Source organism: Mandrillus leucophaeus, unplaced genomic scaffold, assembly GCF_000951045.1.
Source record: "Mandrillus leucophaeus isolate KB7577 unplaced genomic scaffold, Mleu.le_1.0 Scaffold547, whole genome shotgun sequence".
NCBI classification, from domain to species: Eukaryota; Metazoa; Chordata; class Mammalia; order Primates; family Cercopithecidae; genus Mandrillus; species Mandrillus leucophaeus.
The window spans coordinates 2,772,882-2,797,989 of NW_012105886.1; the positions used below are offsets into that span (position 1 = coordinate 2,772,882).

The following is a 25,108-nucleotide window of genomic DNA, read 5'->3' on the forward strand; positions in this document are numbered from 1 at the left end:
ATCCTGAACCCCATCAGCAGTGAAAACTTATATTTCTACATAGTCCCCAGGTGATGCTGTTGCTAGGTTCTGGGATCATATTTTGAGAACCACTGCTTTAATGTAATTTATATCTAACCACTGCTGCAGCATTCTTTTCTGTAAGCATCCAGAATGCTGTGACAATTCTTGTCAAACTTTAAGAATCTTCAGGATATCAAATTCTGTCTTGAGGGCAATAAAGATGGGTAGGGGACAAAACGATCTTTGCACAACCTTTGGCACATTACAATGATGTTTTTCAAATAGTAGGGCTCAAACACGTGATGCATTGGAAAATTGGAAAATCAAATAATCATATGGTAAATATTTTAGTAAGTTTCTTATTTAATCAGCTCTCAATAAGATGGGACGGATAACATTACTGAGTTAGAAAAACGTATTGCACGGGCTGTCAGAGGAAAATTAAGTTCAAGTCCATCAGCAGTCTTCACTCATGTTTTGCTTTTTGTATTTGTGAGTGCCATACACAGAACTGAGTCCACTGTTGACTTGAGTCTAATCAATACATATATACGTATATACGTGAGTGTGTCTCAAATATATCTGATTAAACTTAGTAAGCTACAGAACTGTAATGTATGATATAATGAATGTGTTATAATACGTATTACTATAATGATACACAAAATAATACATTATTCTGTATGTTAAGGGAGAGAGGACAACAGCAAAGAAGGGGGTGCGAGAGGTTTAAGACAGAAGTGCTACAATGTCCAGGCTGTAGAAGTCATTTTATTCTGGAGGAAATGTAACACCAAAGTTTTAAGTCTTTCAACAAAGTCAAACAGAATCATCAAAAGGGCTCCTGGGACAATCGAGGTTAGAATGACGTTGGTCAGTCAGTCCTGCGGACTTGAGCGCAATCTTCCCTCCCACTACCGGTTGGGGAGCCCCGATGTTGCCTCCGGCAGAGCGCCATTTGGCCTGGCCTGCGCTTTACCTTCATTTCCGCCCGCGGAATCCTCCAGGATCTTCCCGCCAAGGCTCGGGTTTCCGCTCCGCGGCGTCTAAGCGCAAGCGGACTGCGCATGTGCAGGACCCAGCAGGTCTAGAGCTTCTCTGTGTCTCTCCGGACTTGGAACCATGGCGGTGACGGAAGCGAGCCTGTTGCGCCAGTGCCCGCTGCTTCTGCCACAGAACCGGTCGAAAACCGTGTATGAGGGATTCATCTCAGCTCAGGTACCCGCCCGGTGGTTGCTCTGTAGCTAAGAGAGCCTCTTGCAGCGTAGCTGCGCGCAGAAGTCTGTGACAGGCTAGGAGGTTAGGGGCCCAGACTTGTGGGGATTGAGAAGGGCGGCGCGTAACGGCTCTTGGGAGACTGAAGGTTTGAGAAACGCCGCTGTCGCCGCTACCCCTGTGGTCTCCGCGCGGGATGAGGAGCTAGGAGGCGCGCGGCGTGGAGCGGGGCTGGGGCCACGCCTCCTCTCTCCCTCGCCCTTCCCTGAGTTTGGCTTCCTTCTTCGTTGTGTCCCGTAATTGACTGTTCTTTGATTTTTTTTTTTTTTTTTTGGTGGTAAATTTTGACCTAACTCAATTTTAACACTCTTCACCTCCACGGATGTTGATGAGTTCACTCGGGAATCTGGGCTAATCATATTCGTGTTTCCTGTAGAAAGAATATTTGGGAAGACAACCTTATTTTGGCCCTTTGCCAAGTCGTATGTACCTCAACACCCACAGTTACAGTATTTTTTAGGAGAAGCATGACAGCAATGGAATTAATTACCATTGCTGATTCCAGTGGCCTCTCTTACGGAGTTTATTACACATACTAACACATGTGTAGGGTTTCGAAGTTTACAAAGCGCTTTCCAGGTAAATAGCTCACTTAATCCTCAGCCCTTTGAGGCAGAAATTTTTAAAAGAATCATCATGCCCGTTTTCTAATTGAAGAAATCAGGGTATGGGAAACCGGAGACGTTATTTGCTGATGATGACATCAGAATCCCTTAAACGCAGTTCAGTCCTGGATTTTTTTTCTCTCTACATTGCACCAGGGTACCTTAGGTTAGGATTTTGAGTGTAGACTTTTCCTTTCTGACCATTACACCAAACTTGTGCCCGCTTCCCGACATCACGCATAGTCTTTGAGTATATGTGGAATTACCATATGACCATCACAGAAAGTAGAGGTTAAAATTCATTATTCCATATGGAAAAAAGTTAATCCACCTTTCCCTCTCCAATTAGAAGTATTCTTCTTGAATTACCTAGCTGAAAATATGATTCTCTTTTAGACAACATTTAGAAAAGTGGAAAAATTATTAAGTTATATATTTTTTTTTTACAGGAAGCATGTTATACCTAATTTTAGGCACTTTAAGGCAAATACTATTTTGTATGTCTATGTCTGCTAAGGCCTCTTAGAAAGCAAGTGCAGCCGTTAGAATTGAGATTAGATGAAAGTTTTTTATGACCATTGCTGTAGCTACAGTTCCAATTTGTACCTGCCTTACCAGTTTGTTTAAATCTTAACCTGAACATTGTACGTGTCTAAAAATATTTTGTGTGTATTTCAAAATTACAGAAAACTAGCAAGGATATACAGCACAAGTAATTCCAGTATACCCTTTACCTAGATTCACCAGTCTACATTTTCTCCATTTGATTGATCGTTGTTAAGTATATGTATGTGGGTGGGCGCGTGTACACATTATTTTCCTGAACCATTTGAGGTTAAATCAGGCATAGTTCCCTTTTATGCCCAAATACTTGAGCATAAATTGCATAAGAACAAGGACACACTCATACATAACCACAGTACAATGATCAAAATCAGGATATTTAATGATATACTATTATCTAAGAGTCCATATTTCAAATTTTGTTTATGATACAGTTGTATGTTTTATACCCCCTATCCCCTACCATCTGTCGTTAAGATCCCACATTACATTTAGTTGTCATATCTAACCTGAAACAGTTCTCAGTCTGTGTTTTTTATAAGCTTGACATTTTTAAAGAGTACAGGTTGGCTCTTCGGTAGATTGTATCTCAATTTGGGTTTGAATGATATTTCCTCACTATATCACATAATGCATTTTTGGCAGGGAAACTACAGAAAGATTGTTTTGTCCTTCTTAAGGCTTGTGAAGTTACCTGGTTGGTTCCATTATTGATGATGTTAACTTTGATCACCTGGTTAAGGTGTCATCTGCCAGAGGCTCCTTTTGTATTTCATAAGTATTTTTGGGGAGGTACTCTGAGGCATCAAACTTTGACACACATTCTCGAGTTTTAGCATCCATTGACTTTTACTTGAGTCGACTGTTACTATCATGGTTGCCAAATGATGATTTTCTAACTCTTGTCATTTCTGTATTTATGAAGTGGCAATTTATTATAAGGAGTAGCATTGCCTGCTTTCTCATTTATTTAATTATATTAGAATGGATGCATGGACTTTCTAAAAAATTATTTGATTATAATCATTATTTTGATCCTCGAATTGTCCCAGATTTGGCCAGTGAGCAGGTTTTATGTATATAAGTTTTTAAGGCTTTGCGTTTCCTCTCATCACTGTTTCAAAAGTATCCTATAGATGCTGACATGTAGTCTTGTCACCACCTTTCTTAGAAGCTATATGATGTCAATTTACTATGCACCTTAATAGGTTTTAAAAATTTTCTCGTGGAACGTCCTTTTTGGTTTTTAGTTTTGTTGCTGATTTCTAATTTTTCTTGTATTGTAATTAGACAGTATTGTTTATAAAAAAAAAGAAGTCTCCATGGAAGTTACTGCTATTTTTTCCTGTGACCTAATATATAATCAGGTTTAGGTGTTGTCTCTATTACCAGATTTTCTCTTTCCTTTGAGTGAGCTTTGGTAGTTTGTGTCTTTCAATGAATTTGTTAGTTTCATCTAGGTTTCTGATTTTATTGGCTTAAAGTTATTTATAATAGTCCCTTATTATCCTTTTAATGTCTTTAGGGTCTGTAATGATGCTCTCTATGTTGCTTGTCTTTTGCTGCTATTTACTTCAAACCTTAGTGGCTTAAAACAAAAACAATTATTGTCTCACCATTTCTGTGGATTTGAAATTTGAGAACAACTTGGATGGTAGTTCTTGATCAAAATCTCTCATGATTTTGCAGTCAAGATATTTGCCAAGACTTTGATGATCTAAAACAGAGTATCCAATCTTTTGGCTTCCCTGGGTCATACTGGAAGAAGAATTATTGTCTTGGGCACACATAAAATACGTTAATGATAGCTGATAAGCTAAAAAAAAAAAAAATCACAAAAATCCCATAATGTTTTAAGAAAGTTCACGAATTTGTGTTGGGCTGCATTCAGAGCTGTCCTGGGCTGCCAGCTGGTCAAGCTAGAGGTGAAGGATTTGCTTCCAAGATTGCTCATTCATGTAGCTATTAGCCATGAGGCCTCAGTTTGCTACTGCTCTTAACAGTAGGCCTTAGTTCCTCACTACATGGATCTTTATAGTGTTGCTTGGCTGTTATCACAACATGGCAGCTAGCTTTCCCTGAGTGTGTGATACAACAGAGAGATCAATAAAGATGCACATTGTCTTTAATCCCTTAGCCTCTGAAGTCACGCATATTTACTTCTGCTTTATTCTTTTAGACGCAAGTTTCTTAGTCTGTGTTCAAAAGAAGGGAAATTAGGCACCAACTCCTAGAGGTAGGAGTGTCAAATAGTTTAGGGATATAAGTTAAAAATGCCTTTCATCCTCATCTGATATAGGTAATTTATGTCTCCTTTTTTTCCCCTGATACATCTAGATAGAGGTTTATAAATTTTACTGATTTCTTTAAAGAAGCTGCCTTTAATTTCGTTGATTTTTTTTCTATTATTTTTATGTTTCTATCTGGATAGTTTTTTGATCTTAAGTTTCCTGATTTCTTCAGATGGAAGATAATTGATCTTTCTTCTGTTCTAGTACAGATATTCAGTGCTTTAAATTTTCCTTTGAATACTGGTTTAGCTATGTCACACAAATTTTGGTGTGCTATAGTTTTGTTTTTATTCAGTTCCAAATGCCTTTTAATTTCTTCTTTGATCTATGGCTTACTGAGAAATATGATTATCTTTCTCAATATTGAGGATTTTCTAGATATCTTTTTGTTATTGATTTATAATTTAGTTTCATTTTGGTCACAATATAACTTGTATGATTGAATTTTTAAAATACTTATTGAGCCTTAATTTTATGACCAATAATATAGTCTATCTTGGTGAATATACTGTGTGTACTCTAAAGAATGAATATTCTGTTGCTATTGGGTAGAGAATTATATATTAGGTCAAATTGTTTCAGAGTGCTACCCAGGCCCTCACTGGGTAGCACTATGCTCACTGACTTTTTGTCTGCTTTTTCTATCAGTTAGTGAGAGGGGATGTTGAAATCTCCAACAATCATTGTTGATTTTTCAATTTCTATTTAATTTCTATCAGTTTTGCTTCATATATTTTGAAGTTTTGTTATTAGGTGCATAAACTTTTAGAACCGTTAAGCACTCTTGATGAATTGACTCCTTTAGGATTATGAAATGACCTTTCTTATCTTTAGTAATAATGTTTTCTCTGAAATCTGTATTTTCCAATATTAACATATAGATTCCATCTTTCTTTTGATTGATGTTACCATAGTTTATCTTTACTTCTTTGTTTTAAACTTATTTGTGTTTTACTATTTGAAGTGTGTTTCTTCTGTGCTTTGCTTTATTATGCAATATGATAGTCACTGCCTTTTACTTGGGGGTATTTAGACTATTTACATTTAACATGGTTATTCATATGGTTGGATTTAAATCTACTCTTGCTGTGTGTTTTCTGTTTGTCTTACATGTTTTTAATTTTTTCGTATTTTTCTGTATTTTGTATTATTGGGATTCTTTTTTATAATTCTGTTTTATCTCCTTTGCCAGTTTATTGGCTGTTTGTTTTTTGTTTTTTAACTAGTTGCTTAAAGGGTTTATAATACACATATTAAATCTATCATGATCTGCCTTAAAATAGTATTAGGATTCCATTTTTTATGCACTGTTGGTTTATCAGCTATACAATTTTGTGTCTTTTGATACTGTAAAGATGTTACTTCACTGTCTTGCACTGTTTTCTATGAGAAATCTCTGCTCTTTTCTTTGTTCCTATGTAAATAGAATATTTTTTTCCTCTGGCTGCTTTTAAGATTTTTCTTTTTGTCCTTGGTTTCAGTCACTTTGATGTGTGTTGTACCTTGGTGTAGCTTTTTTCATGTTTTTCCTCCATAAGGTCTGTGGAGCTTCTTGGATCTGTGAGTGTATATTTTCATTTAATTTGGAAAAACATCTGCTGTTATTTTTTCTTTCTTTTCTATTCTTTTTTTTTTTTTGTTCCTCCTTTTCTGTCCTCTGTGTTGGGGACTCCAAACATGTGCTTTTAGGTCACTTTAAGTTTTCACAACTCACTCATGGTCTGTTCACTTTTTTTTCCCTCAGTGTCTTTCTCTTTATTTGGGGTATGTCTTCAGGTATACTAATACCTTCTTTTGTAAGGTGGAATCTGCTGTTGGTACTATATTAAAAAAAAATCTCAAACATTGTGTTTTTTGAGGGAGTCTTTCTTTAAATTTTTCCTGTCTCTATTTGGTACACTTGTTTTCCTTTACCTTTTTGAACGTATGAAATATAATTGTTTTAATTTTTAAGATCAGGTTTATTATCGCTGCCATTTTTAGGTCTGTTTCTCTTGATTTTTCTCTTCATTGTGGGTATTGCCTTGCTTCTTTGCAGGAAATGTATTTGCTTGGTATATCTTGATTGTATACTAGACATAATGAATTCTACCTGTTGCATGCTAGATATTTTCATTCTGTAAGTATTCTTGAGATTTGTTGTGAGCTACAGTTAAATTACTTGGAAACAGTTTGATCTTTCCAAGTAATTTTAAGCTTTAAGCTTTTAAGCATTGCTAGGTAGACCCAGAGCAGACTTTATTCTAAGGTAATTAAGCTCTACAAGTGAAGCAACACCTTCTGAGCACTCTATTTAATGGCTCTTATATTACAAGGTTTCCACGCTGGCTGGTTGAAACATGGCTATACCCAGCCTTGTATGAGCTTAGAGATTGTTTTGCAGACTCTGTTCCTGTACGTTCCCACCTTTGGGTGTTTTCCTCATATCCATGGAGCAAGCAGTACTCAGCTGAAGACTCCTTGATGAAGACTCCTTGTCAGGAATCCTCTGAAATTCGCTGGAGTTTCTCTGTATTTTTCTGTACTCTCCATGCATTTCTCTACTGCTTGGTAGTATACCTTGTGAATTGTACAATTGTTGGCCTCTGCTTGATCACCTGTTTCTTCCCAAATCAGGGAGAATATTATGCTCTTATTTGTTTGTCCATCCCTATCTTGCAGCCTGAAAATACTCCCATCATAGACGATAATTTTAGGCATTTTTACATTTGTTTCCCTTCTTTCAAGGATCACTGTCTGTTTAATATCTGAAAATCATTGTTTCATATGTTTTGTCCCATTTTTAAATAAGGAGGGAAGATAAATCCTGCCCCCTTTACTCCATAATGGCTAGAAGCAGTTCTCTTCAGTTTCTTAACATTTTCTATTTCATTCTTGCTTCGTTTTTTAATTTGCTTTAAGAAGTCTGTTTCCAATTATATCTTGTTTCCTATATATTCGGTCTTTTACCTGGAGACTTTGGACTTTTTTCTTATTTTGGAAGTCTGTTAATTAAGATATATCTCAGAGTTGATCATTGTGAGTCACTTTTATCATGTGGCCTCTTACCCTTTTGGTATGGTGATCTCTAGGAAGTGTACTTGGATTATATTTTTAAATATTTTTTTCTACTATTTTATTTTTCTTTCCAAGATCTCCGATTATATGTAGTCTGGACTTTTTTGGGTCTGTTTTCCACTTCAACTCCTTTTCTCTGATGGTCTTTAGTTTTTTTCTCATTTTCTCATTTGGTAATTTTCTTGCTTTTTCTTTGCCCTTTATGACATTTGTATTTAATTTTGTTCTTCCTTGGACTCTTAAAATTTATTCCTTCACTTTCACATAATTTTGTCTTTTTCTTTATTTTCATTCCACCCTGAGTTTATTCAGCTCATTCATTTCTTCCTTTTCATTTTTAAAAATATAATTTCTCATTTTCATTTTAAAATGTCTGATACAAATGCTCATTTATTTCATTTATTATTATAATTTGTTTATGGTTTCTGGGTTTTGTTTGCATGAGATCTGTTATCACCTGAAATGTTGTGAGTCTGTTTTTCTTTCTTTGTCTCATAGTAGCTTTGCATTGATGAAGACAGTATCTTTGTATTCATGGACATTCTGGCTGTTTGCAATAGTTTATAAAATTCCTAGTTTAAGAATACCCTCTTCTGTTGGGGAAGCAAAGTGTAATTTATTTAATGGATGACATGTTGGCGAGTGCTGGGTGGGAAGGAGTTGTTTTTTTATTTACTCATATAAGAGCCTAAGTTTCCTACTCTTCTTTTACCTCCTAGTACGCAGTTTCCAAAAGGTGTCTCTACCTATTTTTTCTCCTATCTTCTACCGCTAAAGCATTCTTTCCCAGGACTGGCTCCTTGACTTTTGTGTTCACATTAAGTCTTCTCTTTGTAGGTCAGTGTTCTGATTTACCAGAGCTTGTTATTTATTTATTTTTTTTTTTACACTTGTTCGTTCCTCCCAGTCTCTCTCCCATGCATTTTTTTTTCCTGACCTTCCTAGCAGTCTAAAAATAGTTGCTGTGGGAGTCCTAGAGTAGGTTCTGTTGGAAAGTGCTTTATATTTTTCTTCCTATAGCTAATTTGAGGTTTATAGTGTACCCTGTCTTTTGGCTGAAAACATGGGATTTTTGTGGTTTTATTTATTCTTAATATGTTAATTAATGTAGCTTTTCTGAATGATGTGTGGGGAGATGGAGGTTTAGGCAACTGTTAGTATTTCTGTTCCCTGAAAGCCTGGGAAATCTGTCTTTTGAGAACAATTAATATTTCTAGATGCTTTAACTAAAAGGCTAATTTTGGACATTTTCTTGAATCAGGAAAGTATTGTGGCATGTGACATGTTATTTGACCTTTTAAAATGGCTGGGCTTTGCAAATAAGGGACTTTGGAATTTTATTCTTTCAGATAACAGCACGGATTTCTATAGTAGAATAGTTCTTCTATTTTTCATGTAAAGTGTGAATTCCAAATTGTTCTTACACCTATGTGTGGGATGTCTATAACGTTAGGTTAAAGTTACTACATAATACCTTTTAGTGCTTTAATGAAATAGTGAATTATTGTTACTTGACCTTTTGAAAAGGTCAGTAGTACATTTTGTTTCATTTTTTTAAAAGGACATTTAAATGTAATGAAAGTCAGAACTGTAATATTACCATGAAAGTAAAGGTTATGGGGTACATTTAATTGTGTTCCTCTGTTTTTGAAACTGCTTTGAGGGAGACTGTGCTAAAATTCCACATGGTAATTGTTTTTTTTGAGAATTTTATTACTCTTTTTCATTTTATTCTGTTGGAGGAAAAGATTACATTTCTGTTTGTCTTTTTCTGCTATTTTTGCTCAAATTTCATGTGTATTGTCCTATTTAAGTTACAAAGTTTAAACTACTTACCCGTTCACTTTTCCAAGAAAGTAAAATGGAGTAAATGTCTCAGAGATCTTTCTTAGACTCTTGAGTAAAATTCTGTTTGTTCAGATACATAGTTAATATGTTAAGGATTTCAGAAAAATTAGAGGCCCACTAATGGGAGAATTAAATATACTCTGATTTATGAAAGTATTTCACTTATGTCTATATAGATTGTATAACTAAATATATTTTCATTTTATTAAAATTTAGAAACTAAGCTGTAAACATGAAGACTATATTATGTTATATATCCTTATTTTATATTGTGATGTTTTTCTTCCATTTTAAAGCAGTTTGAAGGAATTTCTTTTTTTTTTCATAAATTTATTTCCTAAGAAATAACACTGAAATTTCTTCTATGGGCCTGTATTAATAATTTTGTATTATTTCTTGTATTTATGAGTGACTTTCTCTTTAAAAAGAAAGTCTTACCTGAGTGTTTTGATTTCCCAGTAACTACAAAGCTTCTGTAAGACAGTTTTGAGTTATTTTCCCTCAAATGCAATATTCTGTTGCATATATTTTAACAATTATAAAGATGTGGATAAAGTTGATACCTTTTAGAAAATAAAGGAAAGCATTGTCTTTTCTATGTGATTCTGTTTAACTTCTCTTAGCATTAAGTGAAAGATAAAAATTTGAGTGATCCTTTTCAATATTTTCCACAGGAAAGAGACTTCCACCTTAAAGTAGTGTTGCCTGAAGATTTACAACTGAAGAATGCAAGGTGATACGGTGTTTAGTTATAAACGTGCATTTTTGCATTTTGGTGGTACAGGCAGTACATTTGGTATAAATTGATTCTAGTGACTAGAGTTTTGCCTAAAATGCTTATTAGTCATTTGCCCCAAAAGAAACATCTCTGATTTTTCCAAACCAATGTGGCATTTGTAAATATTTACCTGTTACTAAAGTGCTTTTAAACATTACTTCTCTCATTTTTTTTTTAATTTAAAGCAGTAAACAGCAACTGTGTATACTTCCCAAACAAATACCGAACAAGTATATAAAGGGAGAGTACAAAAGGATTAGAAAACATTTTTTCCAACTTTTGACTGATATTATTAATGTGTATATTCATTATATGGGAAGACTCACATCAGTTCAGTCCTGGCATAAATTAGGCACCAACATTGGGTGTTGGTAGATACAACTAGTCAGGATATGAGACTGAAAATTTAGGTACCACCCCAAATCTCAATTCTTCCTCTAAATATTTCTGAAGAAGAATGGAGGGAAAGGAATCCAAAGATATTTGTGAGTAGAATTGAGAGGATTTTGTGACCACTGGAAGTGTAGGTAAGAGGGAAAAAGGAATAGAGGATGCTTTTCACGTTCCTGGCTCAGATCACTAAGCTAGAGAAGAAGTCACAGATGGAAAAGTAGAAGAGAGATTGTTTTAAGTCATACTGGGTGTGAAATATCAAGAGCAGCTATTTAGTAGGTAGTAATATGGTGGTGTGGAACTAGAGTATGAGACCTGGAGTGCAGATGTATGTAGAAGTTACAACAGATGAAGGATTTGGGACCTTGATTATGAATAGGCTTTTTGGTGCTGTGTCTGGCGGGGAGTTTTGGTGGGGGTCGTAGAAGAGAAAGCCAGTGACGAGACCTTGGGGCATACCAACATTTAAAGTACTGGTCACTAAAGAGGAACTTAGAAGGAGACTAAGGATTGACCAGAAAAGAGGAAAATTTGGATAGCAGAGTCTTTCAAGCCAAATAAAGAAGGCTTAAGCAAGGCATGGTTAGCATTGCTGAGGACTGCAGAGAGATAGGTTAGATGCAAGTAAGTTTTGTGTGGTGACAGAAGCCATTTGTGTTGGATTTTGGACTGGATGAGTGGGAGGAAAGTATAAAGTATTTTGAAGAAAAAGAGGTGGTTAGAGAATGGTATGCATTCAAGGAGGAGTTACAGTGTTCTTTAAAGATACATGTATTTGAACAAGTTAATTCATTAAGTAGAAAAAACTAGCAGAACATAAATTAAGGATACCACAATAAAGGGATAATTAATTGAAGTCACCAAGTTGATAGCAAGGGAGAGAAAGCACATTTCGTGCAGGGGTTACCAATGGACCTTTGAATGAACTACCAAGAATGGAGAGAGTTGTGCTGGTTTGAAAAGGCCATGTGGGGGAAAACTCAGAGAGGCTTCCTACTTGTAGGTAAGTAAAAGTAATTCCTTAGAAGAAGAGTTACTTAATAGTATCAGGAGCACAGCAGAAGTTAGCCAGTAAATGGGTGAACATTAACTTATCACTTCTTATACAATTAATTAAAAGTATGTATCTTTATAGCCGGGCTTGGTGGTGGGTGTCTGTAGTCCCAGCTACTTGAGAGGCTAAGGTGGGAGGGTTTCTTGAACCCAGGAGTTCAGGTTGCAGTGAGCTGTTCTTCTACTGCACTTCAGCTAGCCTGCCTGACAGAGCCAGACCCTGTCTCTAAAAAATAAAAAATAAAAATAAAATGTATCATTTTAGTTATATTAATCAGGAATTTGAAAGTAATACTGCTACACATGCTTTTTCAAATACATGTTTGATACATTATATTGGATGATACATTGTTATCAAAACTGTTGGTTTTATTTAACCTATCTTGGAAAAGAATCTACTTCAGTGGAAAACTTTGCTTGGGATGTGTTAAAGTTAAAAAACAGGATGTACTGTTTGCCTGTCATTTACTGATTGCAGTTATTTATATTTTGGAATAAAATTAGTACTGACAGTTTGAAGACAAGACTTTGAACAGTATCAATGGTAAAAATTTTATTAACTTGTCAAAATTATATTTGTCCTTCTTTTGTATGTACATGCATATTTGTGTTAACATACAAATACGTTTTTCCTTTTAATTCTGAACAATGAACAAACCATTTTGTCTCATTGAAATTTTAGATTGTTATGTAGTTGGCAGCTGAGAACAATACTTAATGGATACCATCAAATAGTACAGCAGGTAAGTCCTTTTTAGAAGGTTTATATTTTAAGTGAAGATAAGAAATTACTAAATTTATTGTTCTTCAAAGACCTACCTTGTAGAATGTGGTAACAAACTGGTTTAATAGTTGTTGAGTTTTGTAGGTTTCATCTCTGTGTGTTTTTAAATCTCAGTGTCCTCAGGAGATCTCCAGGTAGCCTTTGTGTTGAAACCGATTTCCATCCTTGAGACTTTAGGTTCTTCAAATGAATTCACCCTTATCCATATCCATCACTACTTGAGTGATTTTTCTTCTGAGACTGAATGGTGGTGATAGGGAAAAAAAAAATCAGACCCATTTAGAGCTGTGGGATATCTGTGGCAAAAATGGGATTTTAGTCCTAGATTAGCAACAGAAAAGATGTAGTAGAAATAATTTAGGATCATGTGTACTTGCATAATGAGGGGAGATAAAGGTTGCTTAGTGTGTTAATAGGCAGGATTAATTTCTTTATTCTTAATGTTTAGGTTCCTCTACCTGAAAATTCCTTTAAAGAGTAGAAAAAAAATCAGTTACTGAAGCAAAATAATGACATAATACAATTCTTCTTTTAGGAAAATAGTTGTTAGAATTGCGTTTCTTTTGATCCTTTATGCGTTTTTGTGTTTTTTTTCCTGATTTTCTATATTTCTGTATCTTAAAGGCAGGTTATTATCTATGATAACTGATAGTCACAGTCACTCTTCCATAAAGCATTAAAGCTGCAAAGAAGTATAGGAGATAAACTATTTGATTTATAGAATGAAGGTTGTCATCCTGGCAATATAATTACAGAAGTTTTTTAAGGATATGTTCAAATTATTTGTCTGTTTTCTTTCTATCCCTGTCTCCATCCCCTTTACTTTTTATATTGTACACTAAACTTTAAGAAATGCATCTATTGACATATTGAGATAGCATGGGAAAAAATGGTTTATGTAGTCTAATATTAAGATCTATTACTCTGTTTTTCGCCAGCAGGTTATCAAGCGGATTCCTAGAAAAAAGTCCCAATTATTTATTCTTCCTTGCCCTCTGATTGGTTAGGTAGAACCCAGTGTTAGTTTAAGTCTTCTTTTTATTTTACAGTGCCAGTGAGTATTACTATTCTTTTCTTGTATCATGTTTAATTTTAGTAAATATGGGCCAGGGAGTCAACAAGACTTTTTCTGTAAAGAACCAGATAGTAAATTTTTCCTGCTTAGTAGGCCGTAAGATCTCTGTTGCAACTACTCAACTCTGCCCTTATAGCAACCATAGACGAGGTAAGTGAATGGGTATGGCTACATGCCAATAAAACTTTGCTTACAAAAACAGTATTGAGCTGGATTTGGCCTCTGGGCTTTAGTTTCCAGACCTTTCCAGACCCTGTCATTTATTGATCATCTGTAATAAACTAAGCGGGGCGGGGGAATACAATGTAGAAGAAGGGATAGTCAAGAATTTGCTTTACATAGACCCACTCAAAGCTGAGTTAAGATGTGAATCATAATGTGTTCATGCATTGTTGAAAACAGTGTAAAACTTGAGAATATTTTTTTCTGTAGTTATTTTAAGAATGAAGAATTTCTAGGAAATGGAATCGTAACTCTTAAATATTTATTCTACTTTAGAGATTATTTCCTTTTTGCCATTTTATTATAACAGGTTTTACTTTAATGAATGACTGTCTCTGTTTTGACTAATACGGATTAGTTGTGAGAGGACAAAAATCACAATTGTAGGTAGTCTTTAAGGTCAAGGGAAAAATAGAAAAACACCGTATTGTTAATTAATAATTGTTAATTTATTGCTCTAACTAGATTTTAAAAATTATATAGAGTTGCCTGATTTTTATATTTTATACTCTTCCCACTCACATCACTCCTATACCTCTTCTTTCTCTCTTTTTTCTCTTCCTCCTCCTCCTTCTCTTTCTCCTCCTCTTTAAAAAAAGTTATGATTAGGTTGCTAGATTTGCTAGACATGGTAGTGATACAGAAGGGCGGCAGAGAAGTGCTGGGTAGAGAAGGATAGGTCCTTGGTGAGGGCTCCACCCCTGGGCCTGTGCCCATGGACCTAGGTGAGGACAGGCACCCCTGCCTTCATGCTCAAATGTTGCATTTCCCAAGACCACCATGGCCTGCCATACCCCCATCTTGTGCCTATAAAAACCCGAGACCCTAGCAGGCACACACACACAAGCGGCTGGACGTCGAGAGAAATATATCAGTGGAGGAACACACAAGTGTCCGGATATCGAGAGGACATCGAGATCATGTCAAGAGCACACCGATAGGCTCCAGCAGGCCGGCAGGCCATTCACCGGCAGAATGATGTGGAGTTTGGCCGGGGTGGTTGTAGGAGAGCCTGGGCCACTGAACAGCCCGACTCCAGGGGAAAACCATTTCCCTTCTGGCTCCCACATCTGCTAAGAGCTACTTCCACTCAATAAAATCTTGCAGTCATTCTCCAAGCCCACATGTGATCCAATTCTTCCAGTACATCAAGGCAGGAACCCTGGGATACAGAAAGTTCTCTGTCCTTGCAATAAGGCAGGGGTCTAATTGAGCTGGCTAACACAAGCTGCCAATGGATGGCTAAACTAAAAGAGCACCTTGTAACACACACCCACTGGGGTTTAAGTAGCTGTAAACATTCACGCCTAGACACTGCTGTGGGGTTGGAGCCCCACAGCCTGCCTGTCTGTATGTTCACCTAGAGGTTTGAGCAACAGGGCACTGAAGAAGCAAGCCAGACTCCCATCGCATGCCCTGCAAGGGGGACAAGGGATTCAATAGTATACAGTGCTCAAGAAACAGAGTAGTGTGAGGTTTTAAGTGACATTCTAACACAGTTTAATATATCTCAACAAAGTAGATTTGAGGACATTAATTACTTTTTCAAAATGAAATTGATAGGAGTAGTAAGGTTGATGACCAATACTACTTATACTTTTCAGATGTAGATATAGCTAATCTTTTTTTCACTTCACTTGGGCCTACATTTTATTACAGTTTTAGTAGATGGAATATTTATTGTGCAAATGAAATTAATTGGAAATGTTTTGATCTAGAGGATGCAGCACTCTCCTGATCTAATGAGCTTTATGATGGAGTTGAAGATGCTTTTGGTAAGAATTTTTTTTTCTGACGCTGTTACCATACTGGAAGTTTTTATTTCTTTTCTGTAACTCCTTTAAGAACTGACATTATTAGAATTTGTCTTCTTAACTCCCAGTCATTTAATGTTTTCTTTTACTGTGTACATAAATATAGGTGATGCATTTCTTGAACTGCATGAGGGACATAACTTTGTGAAGGAACCACTTTGATTGTATCATAAACTAGGTATTCTTGACACTAGTTTTGGGCAGGTGGTGAAGAAATAAAATGCACTCCTGGCCTGTCAGCAGGGAGTTTAACATCTAAGAAGAGATTTAGTAGTCCTACTTAAAGATATAATATGATGTATAAATAGTTTTGTCTATAGCTACAGATATCTGAAAAAACATACTAGGTTTCACTTTATGTGTACTGTTACATATACACTGTTTAATCAGCGTTGCATAAAATACTTGATTATTTAGTTTATCCTGTAGACATTTTTCTTAAAACCTAAGTTCATTTTATTACCCAATTTTCAACATAAACAAAAGAAGAGGGAAGATTATAGTAAATACTGCTGGGCCTGACCAAATTTTAACATTTTGCCAGTCATAGTTCCTCTTCTACTTTTTTAGAAGAAAGACACTGTAATATTTTAAAGGAAATTCTGGACATTGTATGTATCCCTCTGTAAATAGGTCAGTGTGTATCTCTTTAACAGCTAAGTGCTTTTTATCTGTTTTTAAATACACTGTTATAACCTCAACAAAGTTAATATTTCTTATAGCTGCTTTGTTTGTATTAGCATGCAAACAAGGTCCACACATTATATTTAGTTAATATGTCTCTTAAGCCTTATATAAGACTTACAAGGTACTTATGTATAACAGCATCTCCTCTTTACCTCACCCTTTTTATTCATGCCATGTATTTGTTGAATAAAACAAATTGGGTGTCCTGTAAAATCTTCTACATTCTGGATCTGGCTTGTAAGATATTCCTGGTTTATCTTTTAACATACTCTACTTTCTTTGTAATCTGGCATTTAGATCTGGAGGCTTCAGCAGATTCGGATTCATTTGTTCTTACGAGATTACTTGGTGCTCTGTATTTATTATATTACATGAGGATGCACGTGATGTCTGGTGGTTCCTTGGTTCCTCTTTTAATAAATTTAAGATTGATCAATACGTTTAAATCCATTCAATATAAAGTTCCCCATCAGCCTATCACCTAATGATTTTAGCCTCTAATAGTAATCATTGACTATATCTAATGTTTCATTAGGATTTACAAATGGTAATTTAAAAAATTCCATCATCTGCATTTCTTAGTTGAAAATCTTCTGTAGAGAACTTCTCATCAGTTTTTTGGTTAATTTGAGGTACAGCTCATAATGGAGAGACTGGATAAGTGCTTGTTTCTTTTCCTTTTAAAACAGAAACCAATTTTTAGAATAATGAGTTGGTGCCTAGCAACTGTCACAGAGATCTAAAGTGATTTTTTTTTAAGTATCTTTATGAACTCATAGATTTTTATATATTTAATTTTTATTTATCGTAGTCATTTTCTTTTTGATGCTTAAATTGTCCCATTTTTTGGTCAGTACAAGCCCCTTCATGTTGGCTCCTGAGGTCTTTTAATATAACCCAAGCTTCTTTGCCTTCTGATACCAGTTGCTCCAGGCTCATTTATTCATTTTGTCCCATAACTGTAATCAGCCATTTCTCCAAAGAATCATGATTTCTTTGTAGGAAATAGTATTTGGATGCCTCAATCTGGAAACTTGAGTGTTTATTGCTGTTACTTCTAGGTTTTTTTCAGTGGACAAAGCTAGAAATGCTTTTTGGAAAGAATGTAATTATGAGTTTGTATTTATATTTACAATTCAAATGGGCATTATAGGGTTTTTACTTCTTTGCTTATATCACTTTTACTCTGAAAATGCTGTTTTCTAATGTTAACATCATTGTAGTATGGTTTTTTGTTATGTTCTACTTGTTATATTTCACTTATGCTTTTCCTGTCTACGTGTTTATGTTAGTTTATATAAAAATTACAATACTAGTATTGCTAACAATGGAAAGTTTTGATATTTCTTTGTAATTCTTGTTGAGACCATTTTGTTCTTAGCAGCAACTACTACATATTGATAACTTAGTTGCTAGATTTTTTTCTTGAGTCCCTTTTCAATGCTAGTAACCTTTTAAGGTAGGACTTTGATTAAATGTGTGAGATTAGAATAATAGTTTAAAATTAATTTCTAAAGTTTCAATTTTGATTTATGAGTTTATAAAACCAAATTAATAAGGGTTATCAAAAATTGATTACAAATTACATCAAAGGGCTTAATGTAATAACCCTAAAAACATAAAGTGAACAAGTGAAGCATATTTGGTTTACATCTCCTTGACATTGGAGAAAAGTTTGAAACATTTATCTTTTTATTATAATTTTAATAAACCATACAAATACAAGGAGAGACTAAGGGAACCAGAGTAAAAGTGTAGGTATCATGTCCCATTAAACTCTTCTTATCAAAAATAACTTTATACATTGTAAGTCACAGCTCTCTTGGCCATTTAATTTTGAACAAACACTTACTAGTTTAAAACTAAAATAAAATTTTGAGATCTCTGATTTACAGTATCTATTTAGTACATTTATTCCATTTCTGAATAAAAATGAAATCCTGTATTTTAGCTTTCTTCAGAAATTACGGACAAAGTTGGTGATTTTATTGCTCATTTAAGATAGTATACCTAAAAATATAAGAATTATTAGTGTACTGTTAGGCTGTATTGTTAGTAATAGGGTTCCTATACTATAATCACCAATAACTATGTTGAGAGTGATGCTCACATGAAATCAGTAGTTATTGAACTTTTTCAGGAAATGTTGTAAATCTTCCATGGAGTTGCCTAGTAATAACTGCATATAGTGGGAGTTCAGTATATATTTAATAAGTGAACAATTACCTATATTTTAAAATAATCCTATGTGGTAGGTTATTTTATTTCTATTTTGGAGCTGAGCCACTGAACCCTAAGGCCTCAAAATAGAAATTGTTAAAGTCAGGATTTAAAACTGCTGTTTGTGAAGCCTTTCTGCTATGTACCTTTCCCTCTTTTCTGTGAAGAATGTGTTGCTTCTCTGCTTTTGCCTTTTTACCTGTTATGGTACTAGAGTAGGAGTAACTTGTCTGACTCAGAATAGAAGGTAGAGTGTATAAATGTCATAAACCTAGGATTGAAAAATGTTTTTACTATTATCCAGGTTTATTTTTACTTTCAATTTTTGTGGATAGCAATAATTAATATTTCAGAACAAAAACAAATTTCGAAAGAAGTACTATACTACATTAACGCATTTTATTTAATAACTAGTAGAGCACAATCTTCATAGTATTAGGTTGGTGTACAACCTAAATAACGAATTTATTTTGGTGGACCATCAGTCTATTTTTAGTCAACATTAAGCATTTATATTATAAAAAAGGCAGCATATACCTTGTCTTCTAGGCGCTTACCCTCTAATTAAATCCATATTGATATTCTCAGCTATATGGATCTGCTTTCACAGTTTTGTTTTCATCATAAAGCAGATTCAGAACTAAATTGAAGTAGTTCCAGTTAATAGTTTTGATTTTGAAGTGCTGTTTTGTAGTATATATTCTTTTTAATATGATCTCAATTTAATAGTATCCTATCCTTGTTAAAAAAATTAATATATACTTAAAAATTAAGATTAAACATATACTTAAAAGAATAAAAATTGCAACCTTTTATTAGGATTATATTTGTCAGAAGTGTTTATAATTTTCAGCTTGTCCCTATCTACTTCCGTGATTTATTGTGGCTTATTTATTTATTTAATTATTTATTTACTGACTTACTTTTTGTAATACCGTTTGATACTTCAGACCATATGAACATCTAAGTAATTTGTAGATACATTTATTTTTACTTTCCATATAAGCTGTTTGTCTAGGTTAGTAACTTCAAAATAATGGTAATTTTAGCTTCAGCAATTCTAGTGATATTTTTATATATCTTGTAAAAGAATTTAGTTTTGGTTGGGAGAACATAAACATTGTAAAGCCGTCATAGATAGGCCTAGCAAGGAACGGGACTGTAATCTAGCCAGATGGATGGCATAGTACTCCAACTTACCTGGTTGAAGAATAGTACAGAGTGTAAGTCAGTAAAAGAAATTAGCATGTAGATATTTGTTCTGATAATGAGGGGTTTTTGTTTGTTAAGATGTGGTTCATAATGGTGTACAAATATGTTAGTTTAGGTAATGTACTTAGAGTTCAGGCCTTTCTTTAGAGGTACTTTTTGAAAAACGTATTTATCAAACATCATATTCATGGGAGTAGAGAGATAGTGAAGCCTTGAGGATGAATGTAATAAAAAGTTTTTTTTTTTTTTAAATCTCCAGTAGGCATAATAGTCCAGGAAAATATTAAAATCATAAGTTCTTTTCATGGCATAAAAATTGACATTTTGCATGACCTTCAGTGCAGTCCTTTTAACTTTTTCTTGTTTCTTTTTCATGAGCAGGGGAATGAGTCAGCCAGATTTTCTTTAAAACAATGGATACTTTCATTAGGCACTAAGAAGATAATGAAATTATGTTTTGCAATCAGGTATTAACAGTTCATTGTCTTGCATTCCACAGCCAATTCAGGTTTTCTTCTTTTAAACAGGAAGTTGCCTTAAAGAATAGACAAGAGCTATATGCACCACCTCCTCCTCCCCAGTTCTACTCAAGCCTTATTGAAGAGATAGGAACTCTTGGTTGGGATAGGTATGTCTGTTTTAAAATATATTTTAAATGCCTTTGTTTTATACATTTTAGCTGAATATATTTCTAGTTTTAGCAATTTATACCTGATTTTAGTCAAAGTGTTTCATTGTAACTAGAGTATTTGATCCTTATTGTTGCTGTGAATTAAAGAGAGGAATATCATCATAAAAAATTGACTTACAAAGTAAAATGCTAAATATAATTTGGAGAAAATGACATTTTTATGTACATAGTAAGATGTTACCGTAATAGATACTTTCACTGAACATACAATTGTATTCTAAATTTTCCATATTTGAAGAGTAGTGCTTGGACACATGAAGGAGACTGGAAAAATTGCAGTATTTTTGAAATAATTGTAGTTATTTTGGTTAATACACAATTTGGCATGTCTAAATTTACATATATATAACATTATAAGTGCTTTTGTAATTTGAGTAGTAAATTTTAGCAACTAGGGTTTGGAAGAATCATCTAGCTTTCTTTGAAAAAAATGATTTTTTTAAAAAAAACTGATGCATAAAGAAACTTAAGTTCAGTAGACATGTAAGAAGGTTGTTAAAACTTAATCCACATACCACCTGGAAAAAGTATGTGATGATTTGCTTGCTATTCAGTTTCTGAATTTAGCTTCCTTCTTAGTGTGGATGCTTTGAAACATTACATTTATTATTAGGTGTATTATAACCTTTCTACTTTGAGCTAAAGCAGCAGTAAAGATATGCCAATTTAGTTCTTATCACTTCTTAACCAGTATCAATAGTATTTTAGTATTCATTTGTTATTTCCATTTAGGTTGCTCTATTACTAAGATAAATCAAGGGCTAACTTAGGTACAATGTGAAAGGAATGTGCAATTGTTCACCACTAAGTTTTTCTTATTGTGTTTAAACATCTTATTATTCATCTGTTTTTTAGCTATTTTCAATGAGTTGGCCTTTTGATAACTAACGTAAAAAACCAGAAAGTCAAATCGCCATTTGAAAGAGAACAAGGAACATATCTTAAGTGCAGAATATGTGTCCTTTAATATCTTTTATACCATTACGGATAACTAAAGAAAAACTAAAGACTTAAACATATTTTAGAGTTCCAAATTATTCCCATGTAAATAGTCTAAAATTGCCATTAGTTACGTGATTATTAGAGAAAGAAAAATTATTTTATTTGCCTTTGCCTTCTGCTTTCCTTTATATTCCTTAAAAGGCTTTTATTTAGAAAGTTTCTCTTCTTATGTATAGATCAATATTTTCCCTTTTGTTTTAACCACTAAAATTTGACTGAGTAGGCCATACCGCTTTTGGTGCACTTATGTGCAGAGATAGGTTAGCCATTCCTTCAGTCGTGACTTTTATGTAGACTTAATTTTTTATGAATACTTCTTTATCTTACCACCTCCCTGATTAAGAGTCAAAGTGTGTACGATCTGTACTTGAGCCAAGTTATTTAAATACTGGTCTTGATAAAAATTACAGCCTCAGATTTCAACTTAAAACCTTACTAAAATCCTAATTGCACGTAATAGTGTTTCACTGTAGATGGACTGCTTAAAGTCTCTAATCTTATTTTATATATTTTCTCAATTTTACCCATCGATCTTAGAACCTAACTACTTTCTTTTGCTCTCTTGTATAGTTGCTCTTGAGGATGCCACTGACTTGGATTAAAGGATGTTGTATGAAATAGCCCAAAGAAATGCAGTAGGAATTTTAATTTTGGGTGTCTTCCATTTTATGATATAGCACTATCTTTATGAGAAGCCATGAAAGAAGGTTTATTCTGTTTCAGATGCTAGAAAAGTCGTGCTTTGCCTGACTATCCAACCTGCCACTTAAAGAATAATGTGAACTGTGTAATTGACTCTGTTCTCTTTGACTTGGCCTCTAGGAAAGTTAGAGTCAAATTTTTGACATACTTTTTAGAGCCATGCTGGATATAGTATTTATATTTCTGTATGCTAATCTTATCCTGGCTTTTGTTCTCCTGTGATTCTTCTCTTCATATCAAGGGTACATGTTATCTATGTGACTCATCACTGTTGATTTTGATCTTGATTACCTGGTTGAGGTAGTATTTGTCAGGTTTCTGCACTGTAAAGTTACTGTTTTTTTCCCCTCTCACTATACTGTACTCTCTGGAAGTCACTATGTGTAGCCCACACTTAAGGAGTGGGCAGTTACACTCACACCTCCTTTAGGGCAGAGTATTTAATAGATTTGGAATTTTTCTGCTCAGATTTTGTTCTCTCTCATTTATTTTTTCAGTCATTTATTTGAAATACTATGGGACTCAGAGATATTTATTTTATACTTTGGGTTATAATCTAATACTATTTTACTTTCTTGTTCAATTTGTTCTAGCTTTGGCCATTGAGAGCTCTTTCAGTTGGCTCCTGTGTGCTTTTGACAGGCCCCATCATTGTGGATATATTTATATTTTTGAGCATTTCCTTACTTTCTGGCACTGAAAGAAATTTTGTGTATTTCCTGCCCTTGTCCTAGAATCGACGATTTTTCCAAGGAGTCCTGGTTGCTTTTATTAGTGAGTGGTATTAGAAACCAGGATGTGGGCACTATGGGTGCTTGTTGCTATTGGTGTGTTGTTGTTTCTAGACCTTCTTAGCTGAAAAACGGAAAAAAAAATGTGTTTATACTAACTTGTGCGTACATATCTGTGAATGTTTTTGTATATAACCATTTGTGTCTCTATTAAGGTAAACATGATTTTATACTGATGTCAGCAACTCCAGTCCATTACCATATGTAGTTTTCTAGCCCACTCACTTGGTATATCTGAAATCTCATATTCCAACAGGGAGAAACTGAGCTCCCATTATCTGTTATCCATTTACTTACTTGTTCAGTTGCAGTATACATGGAGAGCACTATCAAGATTATTAATCTGTACCCCCATGGGTAACAACTTTATCAACTATGCAGTGCTTGCAGTGCTTACTTTTATAAATTTTTTTTGTTTTTGTTTTTTGCTTTTATAGGCTTCACTCATTTTCACAGTTACTTAGGTTAGAACCATTTCCTCCACCCTCTTCAATGTACTTCTTTCCTGTATTTGTAACACAGATTGTTTTGTCACGTTCTCCGTTTCATCCTGCATTCATTTTAAAAAATGATTTTAGGATCTATAGTGATGCTGCCTTTTTCTTTCCAGATGAGTTTTTTGTGCCTTTTTAATTTTTCTTAATCAGTTTTGCAAGAGCCATATGAATTTTTTTTTTCAAAGACCCAACTTTTTAGCGTTGTTAATTTTCTCTATTGTATGTTTTTTATCATTAATATCTACTTATTAAGAATTTATTTTTTTTAGTTTTGCTTCCTTTGTAATTTCTTGAGATGGATATGTAGGTCATTGATTTTTTTTTCCAATTTATCTTATGATGTTATATATTAATTTAAGGCTGTAAATTTGTAAGCAATCTTAGCTAGATGCCATAAGTTTTGATGTTACATTATTACTGTCAGTTAAAAATGTTAATTTTCATTGTGATTTCTTTTGGCTTATTTAGTATATCTCTTAATTTTCAAACAACTGGAGATTTTTGGGTTATTGAGTTCCAGTTTAAGTCTGCTTTTATCAGAAATTATCCTTTTAATTATCTCAATACTTTGAAGTTTACTGAGGCTTGCTTTATCACCCAGCATCTTATCAATTTTGGTATGTGTTCTGTTTCCACTCAAAAAGAGTATGTAATCTCTTGTTGGGTATAGTGCTTTACTTTTATTCATTCCTCACATTTATTATGTGTGTCAGATATCCTATATGTTTAATGATTTATTTGTTTTTTTGTCTGCTTGTCCTAAGATCTCTGGAGAGAGCTGTGTTAAATTTTCCCAATATGATTGTTAATTTTTGGAATTGTTTTTGTTCCCCAAAATTTGCTTTATGTCTGTTTTCAGTCATGTTATTGGGTGCATACAGATTTATAATTGCTCTATCTTCCTTGTTGGTTTTCCCTTTTATTATTAGGACATGTTTCTTTTCTTTTCTGGAAATATTGTTGTCTTAATGTCTACTTTGTTATAACTTCACAAGCTAATTAATTACATATTTTAAAACTACTCTTTACCATTTGCATCTTTTAAAACAGATTTTAATGCTTTGTTGAAATTCTTCATCTTTTTCTCTATTTTCTTTCATAGTTTTAAAATATTTTTCTTGCTGGCAGCCACCAGAAACTGGAAGAGGCAAGGAATAGATTCTCTCCTAGAGCCTCCAGAGGGAGCACATCTTTGCTGACATCTTGATGAGAGAATAAGTTCCTATTGTTTTAGCCAAATATATATATGTGTGTGTGTGTGTGTGTGTGTGTGTATTTTTTTCCTAAGTCCTATCTTCTGGATTCCTTTTTGTTGTTTTTATTTCTGTCCTACAGAGTCTGCAATTCCTTATTCCCCTCCTTAGTCTCTGCTGCCAAGGGTTAAATAATTTTTTCTTTTTTAATACTTTAAGTTCTAGGGTACATGTGCACAGCGTGCGGGTTTGTTACATATGTATACTTGTGCCGTGTTGGTGTGCTGCACCCATCAACTCATCAGCACCCATCAACTCGTCATTTACATCAGGTATAACTCCCAATGCCAT

At 34.1% G+C, this 25,108-nt stretch overlaps 1 protein-coding gene across 4 annotated transcripts in view; it reads left to right on the forward strand.

The window, feature by feature from the left end:
* Positions 1–1,064: 1,064 nt before the first annotated feature.
* Positions 1,065–25,108, forward strand: part of FANCL (Fanconi anemia, complementation group L) — a 78,476-nt gene continuing 54,432 nt past the window's right edge. For 3 of the 4 annotated variants that reach the window (XM_011997797.1, XM_011997798.1, XM_011997799.1), the window contains exons 1-5: positions 1,065–1,221; positions 10,318–10,376; positions 12,550–12,610; positions 15,667–15,723; positions 20,409–20,509. In XM_011997797.1, coding sequence (XP_011853187.1) covers positions 1,126–1,221; positions 10,318–10,376; positions 12,550–12,610; positions 15,667–15,723; positions 20,409–20,509 — 374 coding nt within the window. In that variant the 5' untranslated portion in view covers positions 1,065–1,125. The remainder of the gene's footprint in view (positions 1,222–10,317; positions 10,377–12,549; positions 12,611–15,666; positions 15,724–20,408; positions 20,510–25,108) is intronic. The other variant, XM_011997800.1, reaches the window with a different exon arrangement.